The sequence below is a fragment of the Mastomys coucha genome, unplaced genomic scaffold (genome assembly GCF_008632895.1).
Source record: "Mastomys coucha isolate ucsf_1 unplaced genomic scaffold, UCSF_Mcou_1 pScaffold5, whole genome shotgun sequence".
Lineage (NCBI taxonomy): Eukaryota > Metazoa > Chordata > Mammalia > Rodentia > Muridae > Mastomys > Mastomys coucha.
The window spans coordinates 98,271,458-98,298,792 of record NW_022196911.1 but is presented as its reverse complement, the minus strand read 5'-3'; the positions used below and the strand labels follow the sequence as shown (position 1 = coordinate 98,298,792).

Genomic DNA, 27,335 nt, shown 5'->3' with positions numbered 1-27,335 from the left:
GAGCCACTGGTGGGCTCGTCTTCAGAGCTAATGGTAGGGTGGGTGGGGAACAGCTGGCATGCTAAGCTTTGGATTAGAGTTTAGACTGTTGCCCAAAGCACCCTCCCCTTTTCCTCATCAGGACATTCACCATGGCAACGGCACCCAGCAAGCATTCTACAACGACCCCTCTGTGCTCTACATCTCCCTGCATCGCTACGACAATGGGAACTTCTTTCCAGGCTCTGGGGCTCCTGAAGAGGTACAGTGCCTAAGCTTCCTTCCGAGTCCTTCTGGGAGGTAATAGGCTAGGACCTGGCAGGAAACCACAGAGATCTGTTTGTGGTGCTGCTCCCTGTGACATCTGAGGGCTCCTGGTGGGAGGACCACACAGGTCTGACTGCCGTAGGAGGCAAGGGTTGGGGCAGTGTTTGGGGTCACCAGGCAGTGATAGCAACCTCTCCTACCTTACCACCAGGTTGGTGGAGGGCCAGGTGTGGGGTACAACGTAAATGTGGCGTGGACAGGAGGTGTGGATCCCCCCATTGGAGATGTGGAATACCTGACAGCCTTCAGGTGGGCACTGAGAAGGGCCAAAGGAGGGGTGGGGCCCTGAACTGGCAGGAGGTGGTAGAGGGGTATGGCTTACATGGAGAACAGAGCGTGGCGGCACAGCCTGGCCTCTGCTGGCATCAGCCTGGGCCATCCCTTTACAGGACAGTGGTGATGCCCATTGCCCAGGAGTTCTCACCTGACGTCGTCCTAGTCTCCGCTGGGTTTGATGCTGTTGAAGGACATCTGTCTCCACTGGGTGGCTATTCTGTCACCGCCAGATGTGAGCCTACTAGGGGTCTGGGAGGGTGTGGAACACTGAGGTACACAGGACAGAATAAGTTGGCATTACAAGGAGCAAGACTTGGAGCCATCTTGCTAATTCTGCCCATGCCTCTGCCTGCCCTCCTGTGGGTCCCAGGTAGAAGTGGAGTAGCAACAAAGTGTCTTCCAGTGGAGCTTTCTGGCCTTGACCATTGGAGATGCTTTTAGAGGATCCAGACACATTCCATGTTAGCCTGTGCTCCGTTAACTTTACTGACATTTCACTTCCCTGTTGTGTTTTGTGCTATTTATCTCATTTCTTGATGTTTGTTTGTTCCTTCTTTCTTTTTCTTTGCTACAATTTACCATTCCTCCTTCTATCTGTGCATAGGTTTTGGCCACTTGACCAGGCAGCTCATGACACTGGCAGGGGGCCGGGTGGTGCTGGCCCTGGAGGGAGGCCACGACTTGACCGCCATCTGTGATGCCTCTGAGGCCTGTGTCTCGGCTCTGCTCAGCGTGGAGGTGAGTGGGAGACAGATGTGGTACAGTGGGACAGGTGGGGCCTGAGGGCTCAGCAGGCACATCCACTTCCCTGGGATCTTTGAGGTTTTCTTAGGTCCTAGAATACTTGGCCAGGGAAGGCTTTCTGACCAGGGCTTCCTCCCAAAAGCCTGTGCTTGCTGGCACAGGAATGTTGGGCTGAATGGGGGATAGTCAGAGAGCTAAGCATCACTCTTCATCCCAATCTAAGCCTGCTCTTCTTTCTCTGCCAGCTGCAGCCCTTGGATGAAGCAGTCTTGCAGCAAAAGCCCAGCATCAATGCAGTTGCCACACTAGAGAAAGTCATCGAGATCCAGAGTACGTGGGGACAGGCAGAGGGGCTCATATCTCAACCTGCCCAGGAGGCCGGGCTTATGGGTCAGTCTGCTCTCCCTGAACCTGTCTGTCCCTCTTGTGTAGGCAAACACTGGAGCTGTGTACAGAGGTTTGCGGCTGGTCTGGGCTGCTCGCTGCGGGAGGCTCAGACAGGTGAGAAAGAGGAGGCCGAGACTGTGAGCGCCATGGCCCTGCTTTCCGTGGGGGCTGAGCAGGCCCAGGCTGTTGCCACTCAAGAGCACAGCCCCAGGTAAGCAGCTCACCCCCCATCCCTCTGCCCTGGCCTAACGTAATGTTCTCTACTCAGTGCTCTCCCTGTGCTTGTCCCCACAGGCCGGCAGAGGAGCCCATGGAGCAGGAGCCTGCCCTGTGACACCCTGGCCCCCATCCCTCTGGGCTTCATCATTGTGATTTTGTTTATTTTTTCTATTAAAAACAAAAAGTCACACATTCAACAACGTGTGCCGTGTGGGTCTCTCAACCTCGCCCCCTTCCAAGCTTCAGCCCTCCTCTTACCAAATGGGCCATGGGTCAGCTTTAGATTCCATTCCTTCTATGGGGCATTGGGTGCAGCATCCACTTTGCCCGTGTTGTATCCCATACCCAATTCCCTGCACTCTTTTCTTTTCCACTGTGGACAGTGCTCCAGGTAGTACTGCCAACTCTGGAGCTGCCCGAGATGGGAACAACAGTAAGTTGGTGCCTGGGCTATGGCCGGCTTTTGGGGGGATGCCTTAATTTGAAATCTGCCCCTCTCCACCCTCAGGATGATCTACTACCATTTAAGATACAGAATGGAGGGAAGTTAGGCGTCCACCACATACTTCCCCTTCCCCTCTGTCCCACTCAGCATTTTGTAGACCCTTCTCCTCTCTGGCCTCATCACTGAAGACTTGTGCCCAGAATGTGGGCGTTAGATTTGTGGCCAGGTTTCTTTGTCTCTTACTCTTAGGTACCCCAGGAGCTCAGAGGGTACAGGGTGGTATGCAGCTGGGTTAGGAGGGGCCAGGAGGACCTGCATATTCAGGCAGGTTCTCCACTTTATTAAACTCCTGGCCTTGTGCTGGAGCAGCATAAGGAGGGAAGAAGGTAGACCCTGTGTGGGGGCTTCACGTTCACACAAGCCCCTTTGATGTTTTGGACCAGATTTTTACCATTTGTCAAACTGCTGCAAGCAGAAGGATTGAGATCCCAGTTCCCTTCTGGAGCCTTTTTGCTTTGAAACCTGGGGATCATGAAAGAGAATAGACAGGATGGACATAGTTCTAAAATGGACAGGTCCAGAACCCTGTCTAGAAGCCACCCTGCCCCTACCTTGCCACCCCTGCCCCCTGGAGGTGGGGGGGTACTCGCTCTCAGCAGGAGGTTGTTAAGAGCTGTCCATCTTTTACAGTAGCCCTGTGTCCAGAGGATGGAGCCCACAGACTTCCAGTGAATGTGGTCTAGCCTGTAGGAAACCAAAGATGGGAAATGGCTCCTAGAGGGCCAATTCCTCCTCCCCTTATAGCACATCCCCAGGGCTCAGCTATCTGTTTCCATACTGTGTGGATGGGGCCAGAGCAGGGTTGAGGGAGCTGGGGAGCCCCACCACTGTTAGTTTGCTGTGTGTTTGCACTGAGCCAGAGGCTGCTGGCCCCTCACTCTCCCTGTGGACTGGCCTTATCACATGTAAACCCACTCCTGCTTTGGCTCCCTGGACATGGATTTTAGTTAAGTTTTTTGTATCCTAACACTGTTTGACTTTGTATAAATAAACTTGTTTGTGGCAGTGCCTAATGGGAGTGATGTCTGTTCTGTGGGTTCCCAAATGGGAGTAAAAGTTCTCTTAACCTTTCCTAACCAAAATGCTGCCTTTTTTTTCCAGCCTTGGACCAGAATTCAATCTGAGAAGCTGGAGGCCAGGGTGGGAGATCTCCGTCCTACTGGGGAAGGCTGGGTTCCACTGAACTGTCACTACCATATCTCAAGAGATGTCTGCTATGGCCTTGGCAGGGAGGGGGGTGGTCCCAGTTGAGTTTCCAGCCCCCTTTTACTTTTGTCTTTGTAGAGTCAGGAATGGGTTGGAGGCTCCATTGGTACTTATAGAGGCAAGGTTGGTGGAGAGTTAGCACAGACAAGAAAAGAATTCACAAGTTTCAAGGGCTTTATTGGGGCCTTCCTGAGTAGCTCCCCACCAGGCCTCCTGGGGAATGGCTTAGCCTCATGGAAACTGAAGTCCTTCTTTAAAAGGAGCTAAGACTGCAAAGCATGAGACAGAGATGAAGTTCAAGGTGAGCAGGCCTGCTCCGGAGCCCAGGAGAAGGGCTGTCTCTCAGAGTGTGGTGGTCAAGGAGTGTTGTCTTTGGGGCGAGGGAGGCAAAACACATCAAGAGGAGCGAATGGGCGGAGCTTCCTGGGCACTCAATGCGTGCACCACCCAGGGCACAAGGGCCAAGACCAGGCATGGCCAGAGGGTATATTTGAGGAAGTTGAAGATGTAGAAGAGGCTGATCTGAGGTGGGTGACCCAGCCATTCTAGGAAGACCAGCAGCCCCATGGCCAGCACAAAGCAAGCTATTTTCTGGCCATTCCCTAGGTGTGTCCGCCGTATCTGGGTGTAACAGGGAGTGTGGAGGGCAATGCCGAGACCCAGGGCAGATCCCGAGTCACGGCTCAGGGAGGCAAAGGGCCGACTGTCCATGTGCACCCACTCAGGCCGTTCACACCACTTGGTAGCCAGGTTGATGGACCTGTGGGGAAGAAGAGTCTTTGCCAGGAGAGCCTGGAATCCAGAGAGCCACTGGCTTGTAGCCATCTCGAAAGGGGGCTGCTCCCATGGATTATGTCTGGAAACAAGGCATCCTTCTATAGTCAACCAGAGGTCATCATCTAGGTACAAGTGAGACAGGACAGAGCATGTGCCCAGACTCCAAAGCAGGACTTACCAGGAAAGATCTAGGCCCAGTGTAAAGAGAGTCCAATACATGAGGCTGGCACCCAGCATGAGGGCCAGGGCAGTCAACCCATAAAAGCTAAGTTCCCGTTCCATGGGCACCCGGGGGCATATTAGCCAGCCAAGGACAGCACCTAAGGGAACAGGGCAAAAACAGTTTCAAGATGTTTGGGGAAATGACCCGACCCCCTCACCTGCAATTCATCTCAACAGGAGAACAAACTAAGACTAAGAGGTGGGGACCTTGAGGTTGGCTCTACAGAAGCTGGGAATGCTGGGAAGTTCCTAGACTGGTCCTCCCAATGCCAAAGACACCCTCTTGGGCCACCCTTTTGCCCCAGTTGCTCACCACTTATAAGGCCGGCCAACACTTGGTGAGGGAAATGTGCTAAGAGGAAGACCCGAGATAAGCCGACTGCCAATAGGAAGGTGCAATAAGCCAGGCTGGGAATCACCCTCACCCAGGGGCTGGAAAGAAGAGAGACAAATGGCTCAAGGGATGTCCAACATGGCTTGACTTTTTCTAGCATCTAAACCCTTAAGAGTTTGAGCCAACACCCCCAGGTCACCACAACTCCAACTCCCAAACTATCACGCTGTAGAGATTTTGGAATCCAGAATGCTCCTACTAGTGGACCATATGAAGGTCATACCTGCGGGACCGAGAAGCCACCTGAGAAGAAATGGCCGTCATTATGGGCCAAAGAGCTGCGCCTGTGATCATGCAGTGGCCAGAGGGGCTGCCTGCCGGGAGATCCAGAAGTTCATGGTGAAAAAACAGAGCAGAATCCCAGGAGCCCATGGTGACCCTTCATGACATTCTCCCTCGGATGTAAAGGCAGCTTTCCTCAGTACTGGCCAATCACTCCCTCTTGCCCAATGCCTTTCTGTAAAGGCCATAGCTCCCGAGCTCCTGCCTTGCTACGTCTCTGGCTTTATGAGGTGAACAGCTGACATGAGCCATGTCACTCAACCTGATCTCCCCAGAGTTTGTTTGCTGGACCAGGAACTGAGAGGCTGGGCCTGTTTGGACCACCCTAACTGGAGTATACAGAAATGTTTACCCGGACCTTAACCACAGCAGGGATGGGAAGAAGTTGGAACTTTTCCCACCTGGACCAGTCTCACAAGAAGAAGGGAACTGGTGGATCTGAACTGGAGTCTGGGTGGAGTACCCAGATTCATGCACCCACCAAAAGGGCCTGTCTCCAAACAGAAACCTGGAAGACACAAGAAACAAGACCATATAACACACGCTTTGCTAGGGGATGGAGGGCCTGCTTGGTGTCCTCAGAAGGGTACTCTGATTCTTTCTTTTTTTCTCTCTCTCTTTCTTCAGTGATGTTGCAGAGTGTCTTCCAATCACCAGTTACCGAGCAAACTGGCAATGGAATGGGTACCTCTGCGAGACTTGTTCTCCCTTTTGCATCCGAAGCTGGTAGAATACTAGCCACTCTCCAGACGCGATCCCAAGAGGTCAGGGTACTCCAATTCTAGTTATTACTTTTCCATGATTTTTTTTTTTTAATGTTTGGAACACAATAAAGCACACATTTTTCCTTTTAAAGTGATATGGAGCTAGAGAGATGGCTCGGCAGTTAAGAGCACTGACTGCTCTTCCAGAGGTCCTGAGTTCAATTTCTAGCAACCACATGGTGGCTCACAACCATCTGTAACAACCCCCTCTTCTAGTCTGTCTGAAGACAGCTACAATGTACTTACATATAACAAATAAATAAATCTTTAAAAAAAAAATTTGAAAAGTGATATGGAGGCCAGAGGTTGGAGAGAGACAGACAGACAGACAGACCATGTAGGGGTATGTATACATGTGCTTTGAGACATGGGTCCCACTCTTATCCCTCCTATTGCCCAGCTGGCTTTTCTCAGGCCCTGGTTCCCTGATTTCTTTGCCTATCCCTGTTCCCACTCTCAGTTTCCTGGTTCCAGCATGAATTAGCCATTCCTGAATTATACAGGGTGAGCCTCGAGTGAGAAACTGGGAGGAGGGTATGTACAGAGGAGCCTGAGAAAGACTAAGGGGAGGAAAAAAAATCTAACTCCCCTGGTCTGGCAGGTGCTTGTCTAGCCTCTGAAAAACCCCTCGTAGAATAGGCAGCTGTGGCCAGAAAGAGACAAGATGGGAAGGAAGGAAGCAAAGTGCTGACCACAAAGCTATACAGTGAATATGGGGTCAGGGATGCTAGAGTACACCTGTCATCCCAGCACTGGGGAGACAGGTGGGAGGACGGACCATCATTCTGGGTTGGATGGTGGGGAGACTTTCAGTGAAGGAGGAGGAGAATAACTAGAGGCTTTGTTACCTGGATATTAAGTACTGGGCTTATCAAGACTCCGAGGGAGGAGACAGCACCGAGCCTAGGATAGGGGCCGTTAGGCCAGAAGGAAATGATTAGACAACCGCTTTTAGGTTTACAAGCTCTTGTGGAGAAGGGCAGGAGGGAGAGGGATTTCTAGTCTGCTTTTCAGAGTGTCATTCTAGCCTATTCTGTGTCTCTTTATGACCCTTGCTTCCTACTTCAAGGCTGGGGCCTGGGCAACAGCTGTGTGTAGTAACTCCTTTCCATACTCCGAAAAGACAGAAAAACAAACAAGCAAACAAACATGGTGGCACAGATAAACCCTAAGGGCTGCAAGAGGCCCAGTAATATGGGACCACTGGCTTCTTAGAATAAGAAAGCTGTATTAACTACTGGGGAAAGAAGGGAGATGTTCCTTGCAGGGACAGTAAGGATTCCCTTTAGTGACTACCTACCATTTAGTGTCTTTTAAACTTCACTAAGCACATTATAACCAGGAGGCCTTGTTAAAGTGCAGATCTGGCCTGGGGTCTTAGACTCTGTATTTCTAGTAAGTCTTCAAGCATTGCCTATGCTTTTGAGCCCAAACCAGGAACTACATCTTAATGAAACTGGTGTCTAGCTTAATGTCAAACAAATGGATAGATGAATAAAATGTTCAGCTAAGAAAGAAGATTTTTGGCTACCTAAATTTCTAGCAATAATTGCTAAAATGCAGGTTTCCAACTACAACTAAATTTGGAATTACGAAATCAGTAGGTCTGAGGCGGAGACTGTATTTGCAGTTGAACACGCCCCTTAAGTCCTTTCTCTGATTGGGACAGTTGAGGATAGATGGGTGAAGTGTGAAGTCTGTGGCCAAGATATAAACTTGAGGTGAAGATGAGGGCCTAAAGGGATAAGAGTAGGTAGCATTGCCTTTGAGGTAACTACTTGAGGGAGATCAGGGCCCCAAAGGGATATGGGACCAGGATGCCCGAAGGTTTCTTTCTGTCTTACCACTTGAAGACAAGGTTGAGCCACTCAGCAATGAAGGTGATCCAGAACACGGAGATGCCCAGGCGGCGGGAGGCGTAGTAGGCCGCGGGGAAGTAAAAATGAAAGAGGTTCTTAGGATCGCCCATAAAGGTGACCCAGAGCCACATATTCTCTAGCCCGGGAAGCCGGTTCTGTAGTGCTTCAGCCATCATGATGCCGGCGCTCAGCGTGGACTCCATGGCGAGTCAGGAGTCCTCCAGGCTGGAGCCCGTTGTTGGGAGCAAGTCGAGAATCTTAGCAGAAATGAAGTGGCTACCTGCTTGCCCTCTACAGCCCACCCTTTCTAGCCCCCGGCCCCGCCCTCCCCGCCAGGGGTCTAAGCCAAGCCCCACCCCCGCCCCGCCCCGCCCCCGCAGTCCCTGACACGCGTGAGTTGGAGCCGTAGCTGGTACTGTTTCCTCCGGCTTTCTTTTTCGGCCTTCCTCTCTACTGGACAGCGGAGGGGACAAACCTTTTCGAAGGCGTTTCCTCAGGGCCCCACGTGGCCGCTGTTGCTAGCACGTAGGCTGCCGGCGTAGTGCAAAAGACCGCTGCTGTTCCGGGTCAGGGGACCGATGAACCTAGGGACCAGCTGTGTGTCCCGGTTCCTTGTTCTGCTGCTGCGAAGACGATGTCTAATCTCCAGGGCCAGGGTATCTTCTGGATCTGACCTCTGTTTTCCAACATCACTACCCATTTCTCCCAAATCTAGACCATTTGGAGAAAAGGGAGTCAAAGCCTGCCTTGCGTTGTGCACACTCTTAGGCGACATCTACCTGTCTCTAGCTCAGGATTCTCCCATTCTACTTCATCCATGTCTTCCTTCAAGAACCAAATGTTTAACATGTGTGTGTGTTATGTGCGAGAAACTTGCCTTGCTCTCACTCCTACCACCCATCTGCCATTTAAAACCCTCACTGGGCAGGTAAATCATAGTATTTCCAAGCAGGGCGGTGGTGGGGCACGCCTTTATTGCCAGCACTTGGGAGGCAGAGGCAGGTGGATTTCTGAGTTCGAGGCCAGCCTGGTCTACAGAGTGAGTTCCAGGACAGCCAGGGCTATACAGAGAAACCTTGTCTCAAAAAACCATAAAAAAAAAAAAAAAAGTTTAAATGTGTGTAGTTCTGAGTAGTGTCATGAAATCTGGATCTAGGATCATCCCTTTGTCATCCCTGCTGCATTTGCTATTTAATCGATTAGTCAATTAGAATTTTATTTACTTATTTTTTTTAATTAGTTAGTTTTTTGAGACAGAGTTTCTCTGTGTAACAGTCCTGGCTGTCCTGGAACTCACTTTGCTGATTGAACTGTCCTCTGGCCTCTAACTCATAGAGACCCCCCTGCTTCTGCCTCTACTGCCGACTTGATTAGATATTTAAAAAATATTTATTTTATTATTTAGATGAGCACGCTGTGCTGTCTTTAGACACACCAGAAGAGAACATCAGGTCCCATTACAGATGGTTGTGAGCCACCATGTGGTTGCTGGGACGTGAACTCAGGCCCTTTGGAAAGGCAATCAGTGAGTCATCACTCTCTGATCACTCACTGATCACTGAGCCATCTCTCTAGCCCCTAACTGGACATTCAATAATGAGATCAGCTCCTTTGGTATTGTAGTACTTATGTTCAAGTAATTCTTACTTTATGTAATGAGGACCCAATAAGTGATGTGGCAAATCAAAGATGTCATAGAGGAACTTCCATTAAGTGAAAGGTCCTGAAGGACACTTTGAAACAGAGAAGCCCACTTACAAAACTTTTTTTTTTTTTCAAGACAGGGTTTCTCTGTGTAGCCCTGGCTGTCGTGGAACTCGCTCTGTAGACCAGGCTGGCCTCAAACTCAGAAATCTACCTGCCTCTGCCTCCCAAGTGCTGGGATTAAAGGCATGTACCACCACTGCCCGGCAACTTTTATTATGATATATTATTAAGAGCATTCTATTTTAGCTGGGTTGTGGTGGCTGGCGCAGAACTTTGATCCCAGCACTCAGGAAGTTGAGGCAAGTGGATTCCTGTGAGTTTGAAGCCAGCCTGGACTACAAAATGAGTTCTAGGACAGCTGAGGCTACCACAGAGAAACTCTGTCTCCAAAACACAAAACAAACAGAAAAAAATCATTTATTTTAATTAGAAGCTGTTAAGTTTTTACTGGGCCTAACATAAGCTCTGTCTTCTCTTTGCATGTATAGAAAAAAAAATTCTATGTACAGATTCAGAGTTTCAGAGATGTGCTTGAGAAAAAGAGGAGACTAATTACAATGTCATAAAAAAGTGGGGTCAGGGATGAAAATATATACGTTAGTGGTGGTGCCAGGTCCTAGGTTCAATCCCAGCACCCCCTCCTTCCTGCCTGGAGAAGAGACTTGTTATGGGGTCCAGAACATTCTTCTGAAAAAGACAAAAGCATGGAGAAGAATTTTTATTCCTATTATAACGATTGTACCAATGCTTCCAACACAAGGAAGTTTTTGCCTGTTGGAGCACAAGGAAACACTTTTGAACTTTGTTCAGGCTCACTCAGTGCCAGAGCTGGCTCTTTGCCTCTCACTAAACTAGAGAAAGGTCAACCTGTTTCTCAGATTTTTATATTGTGGGAGGGGGTGAGTGAAGGATGGCGGCGGGTGCTGGGAGGTTTAAAAGTGCACCTGCACAGTTCCTTCCATGAGGTTAGTCAGTATTGTAATATCAAAAGGATATTATTGGGAGGGGACATTGTTATTATTACCATTCCCTGTTCTGGACTTTCCCAGTCTCCCGTGTATGTATGTATGCATGTATGTTTCTACTGGTGCTGAGACTTGAACCCAGGCCTTGAGAATGGATATGTGCACTCTGACTGGGCTACATCCCAGAGCTGTTCTTCCTTTTACTTGGCTATCTGAGATCACAGGGTTACTATTATTTATTTAGATACTATATGTCACGCATGTACAAATTATGTCACTTAAGCCTCCTTACTGCTTTAGGAGGCAAATGTTATTATCTGAGAGAGGCCAGTGAATATAACACCTTTGTTAGACTCAAAATCACGGCTTTGCCAGTTTTGTGACCCTGACAATTTTAAGACTTCCTTTCTTTATCTGTAAAATGAGGATATTGATTCCTTCCTTGATGGGATGCCACATGCTCACTAAGTGGTATTTAAATCCCACCAAAGAAGCATAAGTTTGCTAATTTGCTTACAGTCATAGTATTTGGTAAATGGCCTCAGATTCTAGTTTGCCTGACCCTACAGCTAGTGTATTTTGTTCGACTGCTTTATAATTGGTTATAATCATTTTGAGTGAGTCCTGTTAAGTCCTGTGAGCTTCTGGTTCTTCGTATGCAAATGAGGATAATATTTTATAGAGTTCATTCATTAAACGTTTTTGTGTAAGGTGTGGGCTTAAGCGAGACTCCAGTTGCTTTCCCTTCCTCCATTTCGTCCTACGTAAATTATTTAGCCTTCATATGTATTTATCTCCTTAGCTTCCAAAAGAGCTTTGCAAGCACTTAGTCAAGCAGACCGGCAGCCGCACATTTTTACTGTACTCAAGATTCCTCTTTATTTCCTCTTCCACCTAGGCTCCCGCTCCACCCAGCGCCAGGCCACGCCCCTGCGCATGACGTCAGCACGCCTCGCGCGTCGCGTCGCGGCGCTTGCTGGGGGCCCGGCTTTCGCCCGCTGCTGCCGCCGCCGCCGCCGGCCGCGGCTGCTCTCCCAAGATGGCGGCTCCTCCGGGCGAGTACTTCAGCGTTGGGAGCCAGGTGTCGTGCCGGACGTGCCAGGAGCAGCGGCTGCAGGGCGAGGTGGTAGCCTTCGACTACCAGTCCAAAATGCTGGCTCTAAGTATCCTTCTCTGCCTGGACCCCGAGGCCCGGCCGGCGTGTAGGTGCGGTGGTGGGGGGGCGGGGGACGGCGGCGGCAGCTAGGGCCCTCTCCCGGCCTAGGGGCGACCGGCTACCGCGGTGCCCCGGGCGCATGCGCAGGGCCGTGAGTTTCCCCTCCCCCTCCCGCGGGCCTTTCGGTCCACTTTGGGGACCCTTGTCTCCCACCCCTTGTGGGAGCTGGGCCCCAACTGAGGGCTGGTGGGTGGAGCGGGGCTTGACACTCGGGTGGCTTTTCGGGAGGGGACGATGTGTTAAGGGGACTCCCTGATTAAGGGAGGGGGTAGTGGTGGGGAGAGGGCTGGAGATTGGGGCCCGAATGGAATGGGGAGCGGTAAAATTCTATGGGGAGGGGTGTGTAGGGTCAGGAACTGCTAGTGGGGTAAGGGTATTGACTTTACGAGTGGACTGTCTGCTGATTAGATCTGATTCAAGAAAGGGCGGTGGTGGGATGGTGGTCTAATGGGTCTTGCCAGTTTGAGGATGGGAAGTGCGGGACAGAGTTTGTATCTGAACTGGTGGGGAATTTTGCTAGGGTCGTGTATGCTTGGTGTCACTGTGTGTTCTCAGTCATTTGAAAATTGTTGCTTAGGAGGTATTGGAATTGGAGGCTTGATCTAGAAAGGACTTGCCACGTTTTTCAGGGGTTTATGTGTATGACAGTATGGGCTTCTGTTCAGTTCAACACATTCCATAGCGACGTGCTTCTTTTTTTGAAAGTACCAGTGTTAAACTGCGTGGAAGAGGTGACCCTGCTCTCTTGGGGTGGGAATGATTTCTGAATTACTCCACCAACTCACTGTTGGAAAACAAAACGCTTCCTGGTTGGAATAAATGAACCTCTGCCTCCCCCTTTATTTGAGCTACAGGTGGGTTTACTCGAATTATTTTTAGAAGGTAGCCTCTGTCTTTAAAATGAAGTTTCTTACGGAGCCTGCTGCCTTTTAATTTAATTGTGAGTTGTTGATTTCCAGCTCAGAAAGATTTCTTCATAAACAGCATTCAACAAGAACGGCTTCTTTTGTGTGTGTTATTTTAAAGACAAGAGATCACACTTGGCCTAAAACCTCTTCCTTTGGTGACATAGTTGGAACAGTCTTAAAAGGAAGGCTCACTCTCTTTATCTGACATGCAGCAGGGTCTTAGTAAATGGTTGGAAAATGAATGAATGGATGGATGGATGAACGAACGAATGAATGAATGAATGAATGAGGTCTTGTCTTGGGTAGTTTCCTTCCCAAAGGTGTAGTTTTGCCTCTGAAAAGTGGGAAATTTCAAGTGTGAAAAAGAAACTGAAAAAAGAAAGAACATGAAATCTGAATTAGTGAGAAGCACTCTCTAGATTCAGGGAGATTCTAGTGCTACCCCAAACCTGAAAGCACTGGCACTTCTTTATGGCTCTTAAGTTAAAGACAAACAGTGCATCTGGCATCAAGACTGCATTTCTTCCCATAAAACCCATGGAGAAAGTTACAGGAACTCTTTTGAGGGTTTCAGTTTCTGGCAGTTTATGGCATTGAAAAATGTGAGATCCTTTGCTTATGCATTTGGCAGGAGCAAGGTGATGGAGGTTTGTTGAGAGCTAAGATTCCTATGAGGCTTGCTTGGGGGTGCTTTTCCTATAGGCTAGTATCGTGCGTGCGCGTGCGTGTGTGTGTGTGTGTGTGTGTGTGTGTGTGTGTGTGTGTGTGTGTGGTTTGGGGGACAGGGTTTCTCAGTGTAGCCCTGGCTGTCTTTTAACTCCCTCTGTGGATCAGCTGGCCTCAAACTCACAGACATCCAATTGCCTGTGCCCTCCCTGAGTGCTGGAATTAAAGGTACATGACACCACCTCCCTCCCACTTGGATTGTTGTATATGCTACTTGTGCAATGTTCCTTTGTTCTATTTTCCTTAACTTTATTTTCTCACCAGAATGTCCCTCTTCCAGTGGAAAGCCCAACCATGCAGACATCTTGCTTATAAACTTACAGTATGTTTCAGAAGTGGAAATAATTAATGATCGAACAGAAACCCCTCCTCCCCTAGCTTCACTCAATGTTAGTAAGGTAAGGACTCAAGGACAGTTCTAGCTGTCTGAAGTGTTGGGAAGGAGGGGTGCTCTCCAGCTTTTGGTGATGTATACATTGTTCTTTTGTGCTTTTTTTTTTTATTGATTTACCATTGTGGTATTCTTTTTTTTTTTTCCCCTTGGGGTAGGGCAGGGACTACTCTCTTTCTTCCCTTTTGAGTCAGTCCTTGTGCATTTTATGCTAACCTTGAACTTAATATATAGCTAAGGATGACTCTGAACTTCAGATTTTCCTGACTCTGCCTCCCAGGTGCTGAGATTACAGGCAAGTGCTATCACACACAGTTAAGTGATGATAGGATCAAACACAGGCCCTTTTTCCTGAATGCTAGGCAAACATTCTACCAACTTACTTCTTCCCCAACTTTTTTTTTTGGTTTGTATGAGACAGTCTCATGTAGCCTAGACTGGCCTTGAACTTTGCTATGTAAACTTTGTAATAATTACTTTGAACTCAGATCTCCCAAGTTTTAAAATTACGAGTGCTACTGTACCTGGTTTCGTATCTTTTCTAAAGTATATTTGTGTAACTTCCCACCCCCCTTTATTTCTGAACGTCTTTGTTACACCTTAAGAAATACCTTCGAACCAGGATGGTGGTGCACACCTTTATTCCCAGCACTTGGGAGGCTGAGGCTGAGAAATGCAGGTCTTTTGAGTTCAAGGACAGCCTGGGCTCTGTTACACAGAGAAACCCTGTCTTGAAAAGGACCAAAAAAAAAAAAAAAGAAAGAAAGGAAAGAAAGAAAAATGGTGGTACAAGCCTGCAATATCAGCACTTGACAGATAGACACAGGAATTTCAGAAGTTTGAGTAATCCTCAGCTGCAGAATGAGTTTGAGGTCAGCTTTCACCGGACAAAGGTGAAAAAAAAATACAAGTATCTTGAAAGTTGGGCATGGTGGTATATGTTTGTAGTCCTAGCATGCAGGATGCAAAGGTAAGAGGATTTTGGAAAATTCAAGACAAGCCTGGTTTACATAGCAGACTCTAGACTGGAACAGTATACAAAAAAATAATAATAACTTTTTCATTTGTTTGTGATTTTTTTGGTCATTATTTTGAGACAGGATCTCTATTGCTGGTTTGCTCAAAACTTGCTAATATAGACCAACCTGTCCCTGAACTCATGGAGATTGACCTGCCTCTCAAGTGTTTGGATTAAAGGCATATGTCGTCGTACCCAACCTGTGTATACTCTATGTTGTATGTGTTCAAGTACTGGAGGCCAGAAGAGGGCATCAGATCCTTTGGAGCTAGACTGATAGGCAGCTGTGAGCCACCTGATGCTCAGATCCTCTAGAAGAGCATCAAATGCTCTTAACCACTAAGCCATCTCTCCAGCCTCTACCCACCCTAATCTTAATTCTCAAAAGAGTTTAGAGCTGGCTTTTGTCCTTCATAAAGAGCACTAGTGTGAATACATTTGGAGGCTGGAGGTTGACATAGAATGTCTTCCTTTCTTACTTTTCATTTTATTTTTTGAGACAGCTTATTGAATCTGGTGATCACTAGACGGGCTGGCTAGAAAACTCCAGAGTTCTGTTTGTCTCTTCCTCAGAGCAGAAAATCCAGACACAAGCCATCACACCCAGCCTTTCACGTGGGTCCTAGGAGTTGAAATCGTGGCCTCCTGTTTATATAGCAAGCACTTCAACTGATTCACCTCCCATCTGTCTTTCCCCTTAACCCCCTTTCTAAACCCAGACTGTGTTAATTTTTGGTGGTGGCATGGATAGTAAGGGGTGTTGCCTGTTGACCTGGAGTTATGTGTTATGGATATTTGTATCTTATGATGAAAATTCAGAGTGTTTCATACGTTAGGAGATTCGTGATATAAAACCTTTGAGAGCCATAACCTGTGGTGGCTCATGCCTTTAGTCCCAACATTCTGGAGCCAGTCAGATAGATCTCTTTTGAGTTCAAGGGCAGCTTGGTCTATACAGTAAGTTTCAGGGCAGCCAAGGCTACATGGAGAAATTTTGTATCAAATATTTGGGATATTAATCATTCTCGTCTTGCATGTCCAAGTTGATTTATGGGAATTCCACATCACATCTTTGACTCTTCAGTTCAATTAGTCAAACAAAATGTTGATCAGTAGTGATAGCCCCAACCTAGCCTTGCTAGAACCTATTGTGTCTCCTCTACTTGGAATGAATGTTCTTCCAGAATAGCTGGAGACTTAACTACCAGGACTCCATAGACAGCACCTCTTCCAAGAAATCTCTGCTCAGTTGGCCTAAAGTAATCTGTAGCCATGATTTCTTCGTGGGATCGGGTCTTTCCCGTCTGATAGCTTACAGCACACTTGCAGCAGGTTTCCAGAGTGAAGGACATGCTTTTAGTTTACACTTGGACAACAGTAATGTGTCCTGGGTGAACTGTGCCCTACAGTTACCTTCTGTATAGCTTTTTGTAATTACATGCTGTTCGTTTACCTGTCTAATGTCTGTCTTGTCAAACTTAATGCATTTCATACCTGTTAGGTTCACAGTGGGGTTTTTATTTTTGTTGTTTTTTTGTTTTGTTTTGTTTTGTTTGATACAATGCTGCTGTTATTTAGTACTGGGGCCTTGTGTATGTTAGGCAAGCACTCCAGCCTTGAGCACACCCCTAGGTTCACTTTTGAGTGTATTGCACAGAGTAGGTGCTTAGTGGACAACTTGTTGGATGTGTGTTAGGCCTTCAGTTTAGTAGCAGCTGTCTGGGATTAGCTTGGCCTGAAGTTTTTCCCTGTAGAGGAGTCTTGTAACAATGTATGTTCTCTTGCCTCTCTAGGGAATGTGCTGCAGTTGAGCAAAGCAAGGAAACAGTTAGGAAACTGCAGCAGTAGATAGAGGCTGGGGAATGGCGTTTACAAGTAATCTGGAGCTCCCTCATCAGATTTCAAGGAGGTGCCACATCTTTTCCTTTCCTTTCCTTTCCTTTCCTTTCCTTTCCTTTCCTTTTCTTTCTCTTTTTCTTTTAGTTTTTCGAGACAGAGTTTCTCTGTGTAGCCCTGGCTGTCCTGGAACTCACTCTGTAGACCAGGCTGGCCTCGAACTCAGAAATCTGTCTGCCTCTGCCTCCCAAGTGCTGGGATTAAAGGCGTGCGCCACCACTGCCCGGCATTTTTTTTCAGTCATGGCTAAGGATAGATTTGGAAGGGTCTTAGGTTTCATCTCAAGGGTAGTTATATTCTGGCTGTCCCAGGTTTGAAGCTTATAGATGTTTAAAGCCTTGGCTCAGTCAGATTCGTCCTACTAGGATATTGAAGCTCTTTGGGTGGCCTCTGTTAGAGTTTATGAAATTTTAAAAGATTTGAGTGAAGTGATTTATTCCTGGGGTGTTAGAACTACAGGCTGTTAACCTCTGTATGAAAAGTCTCTTCTCTGGACCTTACTGAATAGTAATGATTATCAGAAAGAGGATGATTTTCTCAAAAGATACTGAAAAATAAAAAGAGATTCCTGTCCTTGAGACCAAGTACCACCACTTAGAAGGGTTGGATGGTGTGTGTGGTGCTGTTCTATGGGTACCGAGCATGTAAACACATGTGCCATTACAGTAGAATTCTTTTGATATTTAACCTCAAATCGTAGCAACTCTTGCTTATGTTCATTTGTGGATTACCCTTGCTTTTATTGCTGGCTTGGTGCTATTTAGTGTTGGTTTGTTTTTGTTTTAATTTATTTTGATTTTTTGAGGCAGGTTTTCATGGATCTCAGGTTGTCCTCAAGCCCACTCTAGCTCAGGATGACCTTGAACTTCTGAGCCTTAACTTCCAAGTGCTGAGGTTGTAGGTATGCATCACTACTTGGCTTTGCTGGTTAGTCTTATTTATTTACTAACATTGTTGTAAACATTGATTACTGACTTTTATTTTTAAAAAGCAGCAAGAATCACTCACTAGCTTGGGAACACCAGAACGCTATTTTTCTTACACTTATACAGCTCACTTGCCTATTGTGGAAAAGATTTACTGGAAAGAGAAGTCAGGAACCAAAAGTTGGGTTGAAGGGTTTGGTTGTCTCTGGCTTCGTGTCATTCTTTATTTGCAGAGGTGTTTATGAATAAGCTGTCTGACCGACATTTCATGATGCTCTACCATTCCTCCTTGGAGACTGATTCAGATGGATTGCCTGCTGGGCTCTTACTAAACGTAATCTGAGTGGCTGTTACACATTGCTTGAGTAACATAAAAAACTCTTGAGATTGAGCATGGAGCTCGGTGGTAGAGTGCTTACCTACCACACACAAGGCACTGCTACTTGTTTATTTATTTTTTTAAAGATTTATTTATTTTCTGGGTATGAGTACACTGTAGCTGTACAGATGGCTGTGAGCTATCATGTGTGTGGCTGCCGGGAATTGAGCTCAGGACCTCTACTGGCCCTGCTCACTCCAGCCTCACTCACTCTGGCATAATTCACTATAGCTGTCTTCAGATGCACCAGAAGGGGGCGTCAGATCTCATTACGGGTGGTTGTGAGCCACCATGTGGTTGCTGGGATCCGAACTCAGGACCTTCGGAAGAGCAGTCAGTGCTCTTACCTGCTGAGCCATCTTGCCAGCCCCTATTTGTTTATTTTTAAGACGGGGTCTCACTATATTGTCTGGCTGTGCTGGAGCTTGCTAAGTAAGTAGACCAAGCTGGCCTTCTTTTTTTTTTTTTTTTCAAGACAGGGTTTCTCTGTGTAGCCCTGGCTGTCCTGGAACTCACTCTGTAGACCAGGCTGGCCTTGAACTCAGAAATCCATCTGCCTCTGCCTCCCAAGTGCTGGGATTAAAGGCATGTGTGCTGCCACTGCCCAGCTTGTCTGTTTCTAAGAACAGAGGATTGGAGTTTCCCAATGTTAAAAGGTGTTTAAGTATGTGGGAGAGAAGTAATATTCTGAGATGCCTGGAAGAAAGCCGATACAATACAGGGCATCAGGGATTTATAGTCTGGATGCAAGTACTATTTTCATTTAACACTTCAGTGGGAGATACATGTATCCTGGTTCATCTTCCTGACATAGCACTCTACCTAAGTAAGTGCTCTCTACTTAAGTAAGCCTGTTGATACAAACCAGATAACTGTTAGCATCAGTCTAGCAGGAAATACAAGAGATGAGCTTTTAAAGGAAGTAATAGCTCATCTAAAGAACATATAAAGTAGTGACTTCTGGAAATGAGCCAGTTTGCTTTAGATTAGCAGGGCCCTAGACAAAGTCAGTCTCTCTCTCTCTCTCTCTCTCTCTCTCTCTCTCTCTCTCTCTCTCTCTCTCTCTCTCTTTCTCCTCTGTTTTTCCGAGACAGGGTTTCCCTGTGTAGCCTTGGCTGTCCTGGAACTCACTCTCACTCTCCTGGCCTCAAACTCCTGAGTTCCTCCTGCCTCTGCCTCCCCAAGCGCTAGGATTAAAGGTGTGTGCTATTACTGCCAGGCAACGAAGAAGTCTTCTGTCTAACCCTAGCAGCAGTATGGAAGAGGAAGCTTAGAGGTAACAGTGGGATTGTAGAAAGGAGAAGTCTTGAATGTCTTTGGGGACCAGGGGGCTGGATGGAGTTTGAATTTAGGGCCCAGAGAATGCTGGGCAACTGCTGAACTGCTGAGTGAGTCCTCCTCATTATCTTCTCTATGGTAACGAACCATGTTACAGGATTCAGCCTTCCCTGATTGAATATTTCAAGGAAAAGAACAAGAACATATACAAGGTAACCATTATTTGCACTGTAGCTCATTCTCTCTCTTTTTATTTTTTTGAGTCAGTGTCTTATGTAGACCCTGATTGGTCTCCAACTCACTGTATAGTTGAAGATGACTCTAAAACTTCTGATCCTCCTGTCTCTACCTTCCAAGTGCTAGGATTTCAGGTATGTGCCAACATACCTGACTAAGGAATACTGGAGAATCAAATCTAGAGCTTTGAGCATGCTTACATTCTTAGTCTCATCTACCACCCTTAGTATGGTTTCTTGTAGCCTAAGATGGTCTGGCTTGGAATTCATAATCTTTCTGGCTCAGCCTCTTGAATGATGAGCTTACAGGTATGCATTACAGTGCCAGGTTTTGGTCTTCCAAATTGATTCTTTCTTGGATTGATTTTTGGGACCAAGGAAAGGGAACAGTGTAGCAAAGGGAAGACAGCTAAGAGCAATGATGTTATTGTCATTCACCTGGAAACTGGGGTTTGCCAGTCCAAGATTGAAGAGTATCAAGTTTGTACTAGTTACCACAAATAGTGTATAAATGATGGAGAACAAACGGGATTTCTAGGACAATGTTATCACTTGGCATAGTGTATCAAACATCAGCCTGAGTATTAAAGAACAGAGTGAGGATCACAGAATCTAGGTGGCTATGCTTTTCCAAAACCCTGTGGGATTCTTAGAGATTTGACCCAGCCAAAGCCAACACACATTTTGTTAGGCGTCCAGCCTTTTGACATTGTGATATGGCATTGGGCCCAATTCATAGCTGTTCTGGAAGAAGTGTAGTTCATGGACTGAAAACTGAACATGTCTGGAAAATGAAGGCATACAGTACCTTACTTACATGTTATATAAATCTCTCATCATCTTGATGTGTTGGAGGGAAATCCACGGTTATTGAGAAGTTAAGGATTCACCTCCCTTCCCAAACCCTTGACTGGTTTGTTAGCTTTTTCAGATCTGTTTCTGATCTGTGTTCCATGATTAGTAATCAGTGGCCAGATAGAACCAGAGCCATGCAGATTGCTTATTGGCCTGGCAGTGATGGTGAAGGAATAAATCTAGAGGGGTCAGTGCCTGCCGGTGATAAAGCTGAGAATGTGGAAAAGTCAGGTTAGTTGGTGGTCCCTTCCTTCCTTCCTTCCTTCCTTCCTTCCTTCCTTCCTTCCTTCCTTCCTTCTTTCCTTCCTTCCTTTCTTTCTTTCTTGTTTTTGTTTTGTTTTGATTTTTTGAGACAGTTTTTCTTAACATATCAGTGTCAAAATGTAGTGGGGGAGGGGACAGCTCAGTGATTATGAGCACCAGCTGCTCTTTCAGAGGACCCGGGTCCGATTCCCAGCACCTAGAACTTGTAGACTGGGCTGGTATCAAACTTACATCTACCTGCCTCTGATCAGCCCAGATTTCTTTTTATTAAAAACACATTTTAAGTGTGGTATCACAGTGAAGGACATACTGACTTAGTTGTTAATTTGAATTTTACTAGCTACACAGCTAAGAATCATGACCTTGTAATTTTCTGGTGATTTGGTGATTAAACTCCCAAGTTTGAATACATTACTGAGTAGTTGATAGTTACTTGAATGCAGTCTGTTTGTGAGCCTAACCCACTAGCAAGCAGTTCCCTTTATTATATGTCTTTTTTTTTTTTTAAGATTTATTTACTATATGTAAGTACACTGTAGCTGTCTTCAGACATACCAGGAGAGGGCATCAGATCTCATTATGGATGGTTGTGAGCCACCATGTGGTTGCTGGGATTTGAACTCGGGACCTTCGGAAGAGCAGTAACTGCTCTTAACTGCTGAGCCATCTCTCCAGCCCCCCTCCCACCCCCACCCCCCTTTTTTTCCCCCTCTGAGACAGATTTTTCTCTGTATAGCACTGACTGTCCTGGAACTCACTCTGTAGACCAGGCTGGCCTTGAACTCAGAAATCCACCTGCCTCTGCCTCCCAAGTGCTGGGATTAAAGGTGTGTACCACCACTGCTCAGCTTGTATCTTTTTTTAAACATATAGTTTGTTTTTATTTTATGTTCATTGGTGTTTTGTCTGCATGTGTGTCTGTGTGAGGGTGTCTGAAGCCCTGGAACTAGAGTTGCAAACAGTTGTGAGTTGCCATCTAGGTGCTGGGAATTGGACCCAGGTCCTCTGAAAGAGCGGCTGGTGCTCGTAATCACTGAGCCACCCTCCCCCTCCCCACTACATTTTGACAGTGATGTAAAGTATGGTGTCAATAACCAAGTAGGATCAGAAGTATCCCTGATCACCCTACAGTTAGTTATGAGTATATATTTTTATTCCATAGTATTAGGGATCAAATCCATGGGCCTTACATATACTATGCAAGCACCCCACCCTCATCTCTTTGGTATGTGTATTTGGTACATGGGGGAAGATACATAAATGAAGGATGGGAAAAAGCCACTGGTTTTGAGCAATAAATAGTTTTCCCTGCTTTGAGGGCTGGGTATTAAACTAGGGTCTTTCATGTATGCCTAGCATATGCTTTCCCCTAACCAAGGAAAAGTTTTCTGTTGGCTCTAACTTTTCTGGCTCCTGGTGTTTAGTCTGCCAGTAGGATGGGTACCTGGTTCTGGGCAGATACTGTCATGGATGTGTCTTGAGATGCAGTTGGGAAGTGGCGAGGACGAGCTCCTTGATGTTGAATGGCAAGGGTTATTTATGCTAAGTGAATAGTGTCAGACGGGTAGTGATTGGCTGGTATTTAAGAAGGGCTGGTTCTTTGAAAATCAGTTTCCCTGTCATTAAGACTAGAGGGTCCACCTTACAGAGCCCTGATAGAAGAGCCATCGCTGCAGACAGAGCTTGTGACTCGGCTGAGTGTCAGCTAGCTGACTCCAGGGCCCTCCTTAGGCCACTAATTACCAAGGCGCCTTCTCAGTGTCATGTGTGTGTGATGAAGAATCACTGCCTGCAGGAAAAGACAAATTGTGAGCACTGTAATTGACAGAGTTGGGCCATAAAATTTTGTGTCACCTCTTTGACCCAGACGTGACAGTTGAAAGTATGGATTTTATGGTGGGTCCATTGGTGGTATTGCTTTCAGTGTTAAGAGGATGGTCTAATTAGCTTTGTTTTCTGGCTAAGGACAACTAGCACTGGAAGCTCTAGGCTAGCTTAGGAAAATGCTGGCTATTGCCCTGGAGATGAACAGTGAGGGATCCACACACTGTACCAAAAGTATGGTGTGACAGAGTGTAGAGTACGAGTCTCTTAGAAAGCCCAAGCCATCCTCAACTTGTTGTCTTGCTTCCTCAGTCTCTTAGTGCTGGGCTCAGGTGTGTGCACCATGCTCTGGAAGGACTTGTAAGGAACTGTGTGACCATAGAAGTCATTTCACTGCTGGGAACTGTGAGCTTTGATTGGCTCTTTCTACCTTCTCTTTTGTTCTCCCTCCTTTCCAGGTACTGGGAAATGTCCTTTCCCCAAGGAATCTCACATTTGTTGGGAGTATTGAGGGATGTCAGCATTTTCGAGATGTATTCTGGTAATTGAATCCAGACTTTTGTGCATGCTAAGTGCACTGTCCCTTGTAGGTACAGATCTGTGGCTATAACAGCATAGAAAAGGAGGCCACAGTCCTTTTCCTGAAAAGGGCCAGGCAGTCACTCTCCTAGGGTTTGAGAACCGTCCTGTAATAGACAAAACTAGTCGTTGTTGCCTTCGTAGACTATATGTAGTCAAAAAGGTATGACTGTGCTCCAGTAAAATTTATCTCAGGCGGGTAGTTGGCTGGATTTGGCTCCTAGTTGTGGTTCAGCGACCCTTGGCATATTGAGCTTAAGTGAAGGCTTCCCATATGTGACCTTGGAAAATAAATGGCATTACTCAGCTTGTCTGTCTTCTGTCACTGAGCTAAATTAGAAGGGCTGGAGAAGAAACTGTTAAACGCCTTGGGAAAAAGCACAAAACACTTTGTGGTATTGGAGGGAATGTAGGGCTTCATGCATGCTAGGCAAGTGCTGTACTTCTGAGCTGTGTCTGCAGCACTGATTCATTGGTCAAGAATCAATGTATTCTTACAGTATGCATCATATGCTTGTTTACTTTTATTTTGTGCACTTTTCTGTGGGTACAAGCTATGTGAGCGTGAGTGTGTGTGTGAAAATCGGATGACAACTTTGAAGAACAGTTCTCATTCCACCGTGGAGTCCTGGAGACCACCCTCATATCATCAGGCTTGGTGGTGATTGCCTTTACTTGCCGAAATATATTGCCAGTTTCCTGACTTGGTGGTGTGGTGTTGTTAGTGAGGTGTTCCACTGTGTAGCTGAGGCTGGCCTTGAACTCAAGATTCTTCTGCATCCTTCATCAGGGTCACTGAGATTACATGTATATGCTACCTCACCTGGTAGCTTTTTGTTATTACATTATTATTCCTTGTGTATATATCATAATGCTTGCTTGCTTGCATGCGTGCACCACAGCATGTATGTGGAATTCAGAGGACAACTTAGGGGAGTCAGTTCTTTCCACCATGTGGGTCCCAGCGTGCGTGCGTGCGTGCGTGTGTGTGTGTTTTATTATTTTGGTCAGGTTTGCTACTAAATGCCTTTAGGAGCTGAGACATCTCCCTAGCTTTGTTTGTTTTGTAACTCAGATATTGTTGGTCATCTTCTGTTTATTGTACAGTATTTAGGGTTTTTTTTTTAAGAGGATACATTAGTGAACAAAAGTAGGAACAAAGTTTTATTAAAATCCAGCCTGGTGTACGTCAGGCTAAGGCAGGAAGACTTAAAAAGTTCAAGGTCAGCCCGGGCAACTGCATCACTCCCTCACACATGCCCCTAAGTAACTTTGGAGCCAACGCTGGCCTTGAACTCTTGGTCCTTCCTGAGTGCTGGGATTACAGGCATGAGTCAACATGCTTAGCCATTTGTTTGGAAAATATTCCCTTTAGGATTCACATCCTCTTTAGCAGTTCTTTTAGCAAGACAGATTTCTAATAGAGTGATGGCTATGTGGTGGGTAGTGTTTTTCGGTGATTTTGCTGTTTATTCCAGGCGGCTTAGAACTCATAATTGTCCTGCTTCCACCTTCTAAGGGCCAAGATTATAGCTATGCACTACTAAGTCTGGTTTGGATATGGGAACTTAGTTAGCCACTAATAGTGATCCTTTTTCACTATGTTTTTTACAACATATTGTATACCTTAAACATATAATAAAATTTATATGAAAAAGGGAAGAAGCAATGAGCTCAATTGGCTACAGGAAGGATTGGATTATATATTTTTGGTTTTTTTGTTTTAAAACAACCCATAAGCTGCCTTCTCTGTACCCATAGTGTTAAAATAATATCTTATATCTGTGAGTACTCATGGTGCTATCTCACCTTTCTCACAGAGCTTCTTTAATGGCTCTATTGTGAGATGGCTGTGTTGAGTATCTGTTCTCTGGGAAAAGTTGTTGAGGTCACTTTCAGCTTGCATTCCACTTGGGTTTCTCTCTGACAGAGACAGGGTAAGTTTGACAACAAACCTTGGTTTCAGAACCTTAAGACTGGGAAATCATTGTCATTGGTACTTAAGAGCTGAAGTGGTTTCTGTAACTGCCAGTGATGTTGGCAGAGCCTGTGGCTTTACTGGCACATGTTTGTGTTTTAAACCAATTTAAACATAAACTTTTGCTTGTAATATATATTGACTGACTGGGTTCTGGTTCCCTGTGATGAATTTTACACAGCAAGTTGAATTTGTAGTGTTGTTCACCACAGCAAAGCACTGATGGATCTTAGTGGAGTGTGGGAAGCTTCCTTGGATTTACCTTTCTCTAGTCTTAGGGTTTTGTTTTTGTTTTGTTTTGTTTTTTTGAGACAGGGTTTTTCTGTGTAGCCCTGGCTGTCCTGGAACTCACTCTGTAGACCAGGCTGGCCTAGAACTCAGAAATCCACCTGCCTCTGCCTCCCAAGTGCTGGGACTAAAGGCGTGCGCCACCACCGCCCGACAAGACATGCCTATTTTTATCAGCTGAATTAAATGGCTTTCTAGTGAATTTGTGTTCTTTGAAATGCTGAAGGAGATTATGTGTGATCCGCAGTGTCATCAGTCTTCCTTCGTGTTTTCCCCACGGTCCTGTTATGTAGGCCTGGCTGGCCTTGAGCTCACGTCAGTCCTGGATTGCAAAAAGAGGGCTGGGCAGGCAGCTGGCTGTACACACCCTGCCTCCCTTACTACTTTTTGTACGCCAACTGCATATATGTTTATAAGTATATAAGTATATAAGCCCATATATGTTTATAAGGGCTTTTATTGGTATCATCTTGGTCTCTGTAAAGTTTTTTGTTGTTTAAATTAAATTTGTTCTTTGACATCTTCATTTATGTATGCAGTGCTGTTACTGTTCTGTTACTCTCATCCCCAACCTCTCCCATCCCTGTTAACACGTGTGTTTGTTTCCTATATTCTTGTCTTTTAACCTCTGATTTTAACCAAGTCATCTGGGTTTGGAACTATTGATGGAGCCAAGTGGGTTCATCAACTGATAGAAAACTGAAGACAATTTTATTGGCCTTTTCTAGAATCCATAAATTAGACTACAGGCCATTGCACTCAACTAAAGTTCCCTTTTTCAGAATATTTTATTACTGTTGTGTGCATGAGATACTATTGTGTGCATCATACTTGAGAATGAGATTGTAGGCGTAGAGATCAGAGCACAGCTTTTGGGCATTTCCTTCCATCGTCGGTTCCAGGGATCAACCTTGGGTCATCAGGCTTTTAGAGCAAGCACTGTTACTCTCTCAGCCATCTTGCTGGAACCCAAATATCTTATGTATCCAAATTTATAACCATTTCCAACAGTGATTTAGACTTAAGAAAAAAACGATGAATTTTAAGAATTTATTTCCAGGGCGTATGAGTACTCTTTGTGGAGGTGAAAGAAGTTGGTTTTCTGTTCCCACCATGTTAGTCCTACAGATTGAAACTCTAGTCGGTCTTAGACCTCACTCTCTTGTTTCTTTTTTCTTTTTTTTTTTTTCGAGACAGGGTTTCTCTGTGTAGCCCTGGCTGTCCTGGAACTCGCTCTGTAGACCAGGCTGGCCTCAAACTCAGAAATCTTCCTGCCTTTGCCTCCCAAGTACTGGGATTAAAGGTGTGCACCACTACCGCCCGGCTTAATTGTGTTTCTTGATTGTATGAATGTATTGGGGCATCCACATGCCACAGTACTTATGTGGAAGTCAGAGGACAACTTAAGGGAGTCACTCTCTTCTTCCACACAGATCATCAGGCTTGGTGACAAGTACTTTTACCACGGAGCCATTTGTCTCACTAACCCTAGAGTTAACTCTTGTTGGTGAAACTGGAAGATGTAGCAAGAACACTTGTTGAGGGTGTGGCCAGCACCCTTTGATTCAGCATTGGATTCTAGGACACAGCTTCACATGCAGTGCTGGATGGCTTAGTTTCCAGCTGTCCAAAATTGTAAGGAGATCTCCACCCTGCCCCCCCACCCCCGTCATCTCTCTTTTGTCTGTTTGTCTGTCTTTAGCTTCCATATGTTTAAAATTTAAAATAGATTGGGCCTTGCCATATTGTGCAGCCTGGGCTCAAGTAATGCCACTTCAGCCCTCCTCCCAAGAAGCTGGGTCCACAGGTGTGTGATGCTGTACCTGGCCCAGAGCAATGGTTTACTGGCACTTTCAGGTTCAGGAGCGTTCAGCTAGAAAAGTGAGGCATGGGAATCTTGATTTTGAAAGCTTGTTTGTTGCTAGATAAGAATGAGGATTTTCCAGGACAGCCAGGGCTA

At 46.2% G+C, this 27,335-nt stretch overlaps 3 protein-coding genes and 1 non-coding gene across 14 annotated transcripts in view; 2 read left to right on the top strand and 2 right to left on the bottom strand.

Moving 5' to 3' along the window:
• Hdac5 (histone deacetylase 5) overlaps positions 1–2,129 on the top strand; it is a 35,084-nt gene extending 32,955 nt beyond the window's left edge. For all 10 annotated transcript variants that reach the window (XM_031350812.1, XM_031350817.1, XM_031350810.1 and 7 more), the window contains 7 exons: positions 122–241; positions 458–555; positions 696–814; positions 1,187–1,320; positions 1,572–1,656; positions 1,759–1,924; positions 2,008–2,129. In XM_031350812.1, coding sequence (XP_031206672.1) covers positions 122–241; positions 458–555; positions 696–814; positions 1,187–1,320; positions 1,572–1,656; positions 1,759–1,924; positions 2,008–2,047 — 762 coding nt within the window. In that variant the 3' untranslated portion in view covers positions 2,048–2,129. The remainder of the gene's footprint in view (positions 1–121; positions 242–457; positions 556–695; positions 815–1,186; positions 1,321–1,571; positions 1,657–1,758; positions 1,925–2,007) is intronic.
• Positions 2,130–3,799: 1,670 nt separating this feature from the next.
• On the bottom strand, positions 3,800–8,403 carry G6pc3 (glucose-6-phosphatase catalytic subunit 3). Of its 2 annotated transcripts, XM_031350821.1 has the most exons (7): positions 8,330–8,403; positions 7,927–8,166; positions 5,720–5,826; positions 5,260–5,350; positions 4,956–5,074; positions 4,599–4,740; positions 3,800–4,403 (listed from the first exon to the last, which is right to left on the bottom strand). In XM_031350821.1, exons 2-7 carry the CDS (start codon positions 8,142–8,144, stop codon positions 4,040–4,042), a joined length of 1,041 nt encoding a protein of 346 aa, XP_031206681.1. In that variant the 5' UTR covers positions 8,145–8,166; positions 8,330–8,403; the 3' UTR covers positions 3,800–4,039. The 2 variants fall into 2 exon arrangements, with proteins under 2 accessions (XP_031206681.1, XP_031206680.1); XM_031350820.1 differs by having other exon boundaries at positions 7,927–8,370.
• LOC116079419 lies at positions 5,946–6,085 on the bottom strand. The gene has a single exon (XR_004113972.1). It is a non-coding gene; the product is annotated as a small nucleolar RNA SNORA7 (small nucleolar RNA).
• Positions 8,404–11,514: 3,111 nt separating the features above from the next.
• Lsm12 (LSM12 homolog) overlaps positions 11,515–27,335 on the top strand; it is a 22,859-nt gene continuing 7,038 nt past the window's right edge. Inside the window, exons 1-2 of the mRNA XM_031352844.1 lie at positions 11,515–11,776; positions 13,728–13,861. Coding sequence (XP_031208704.1) covers positions 11,653–11,776; positions 13,728–13,861 — 258 coding nt within the window. The 5' untranslated portion in view covers positions 11,515–11,652. The remainder of the gene's footprint in view (positions 11,777–13,727; positions 13,862–27,335) is intronic.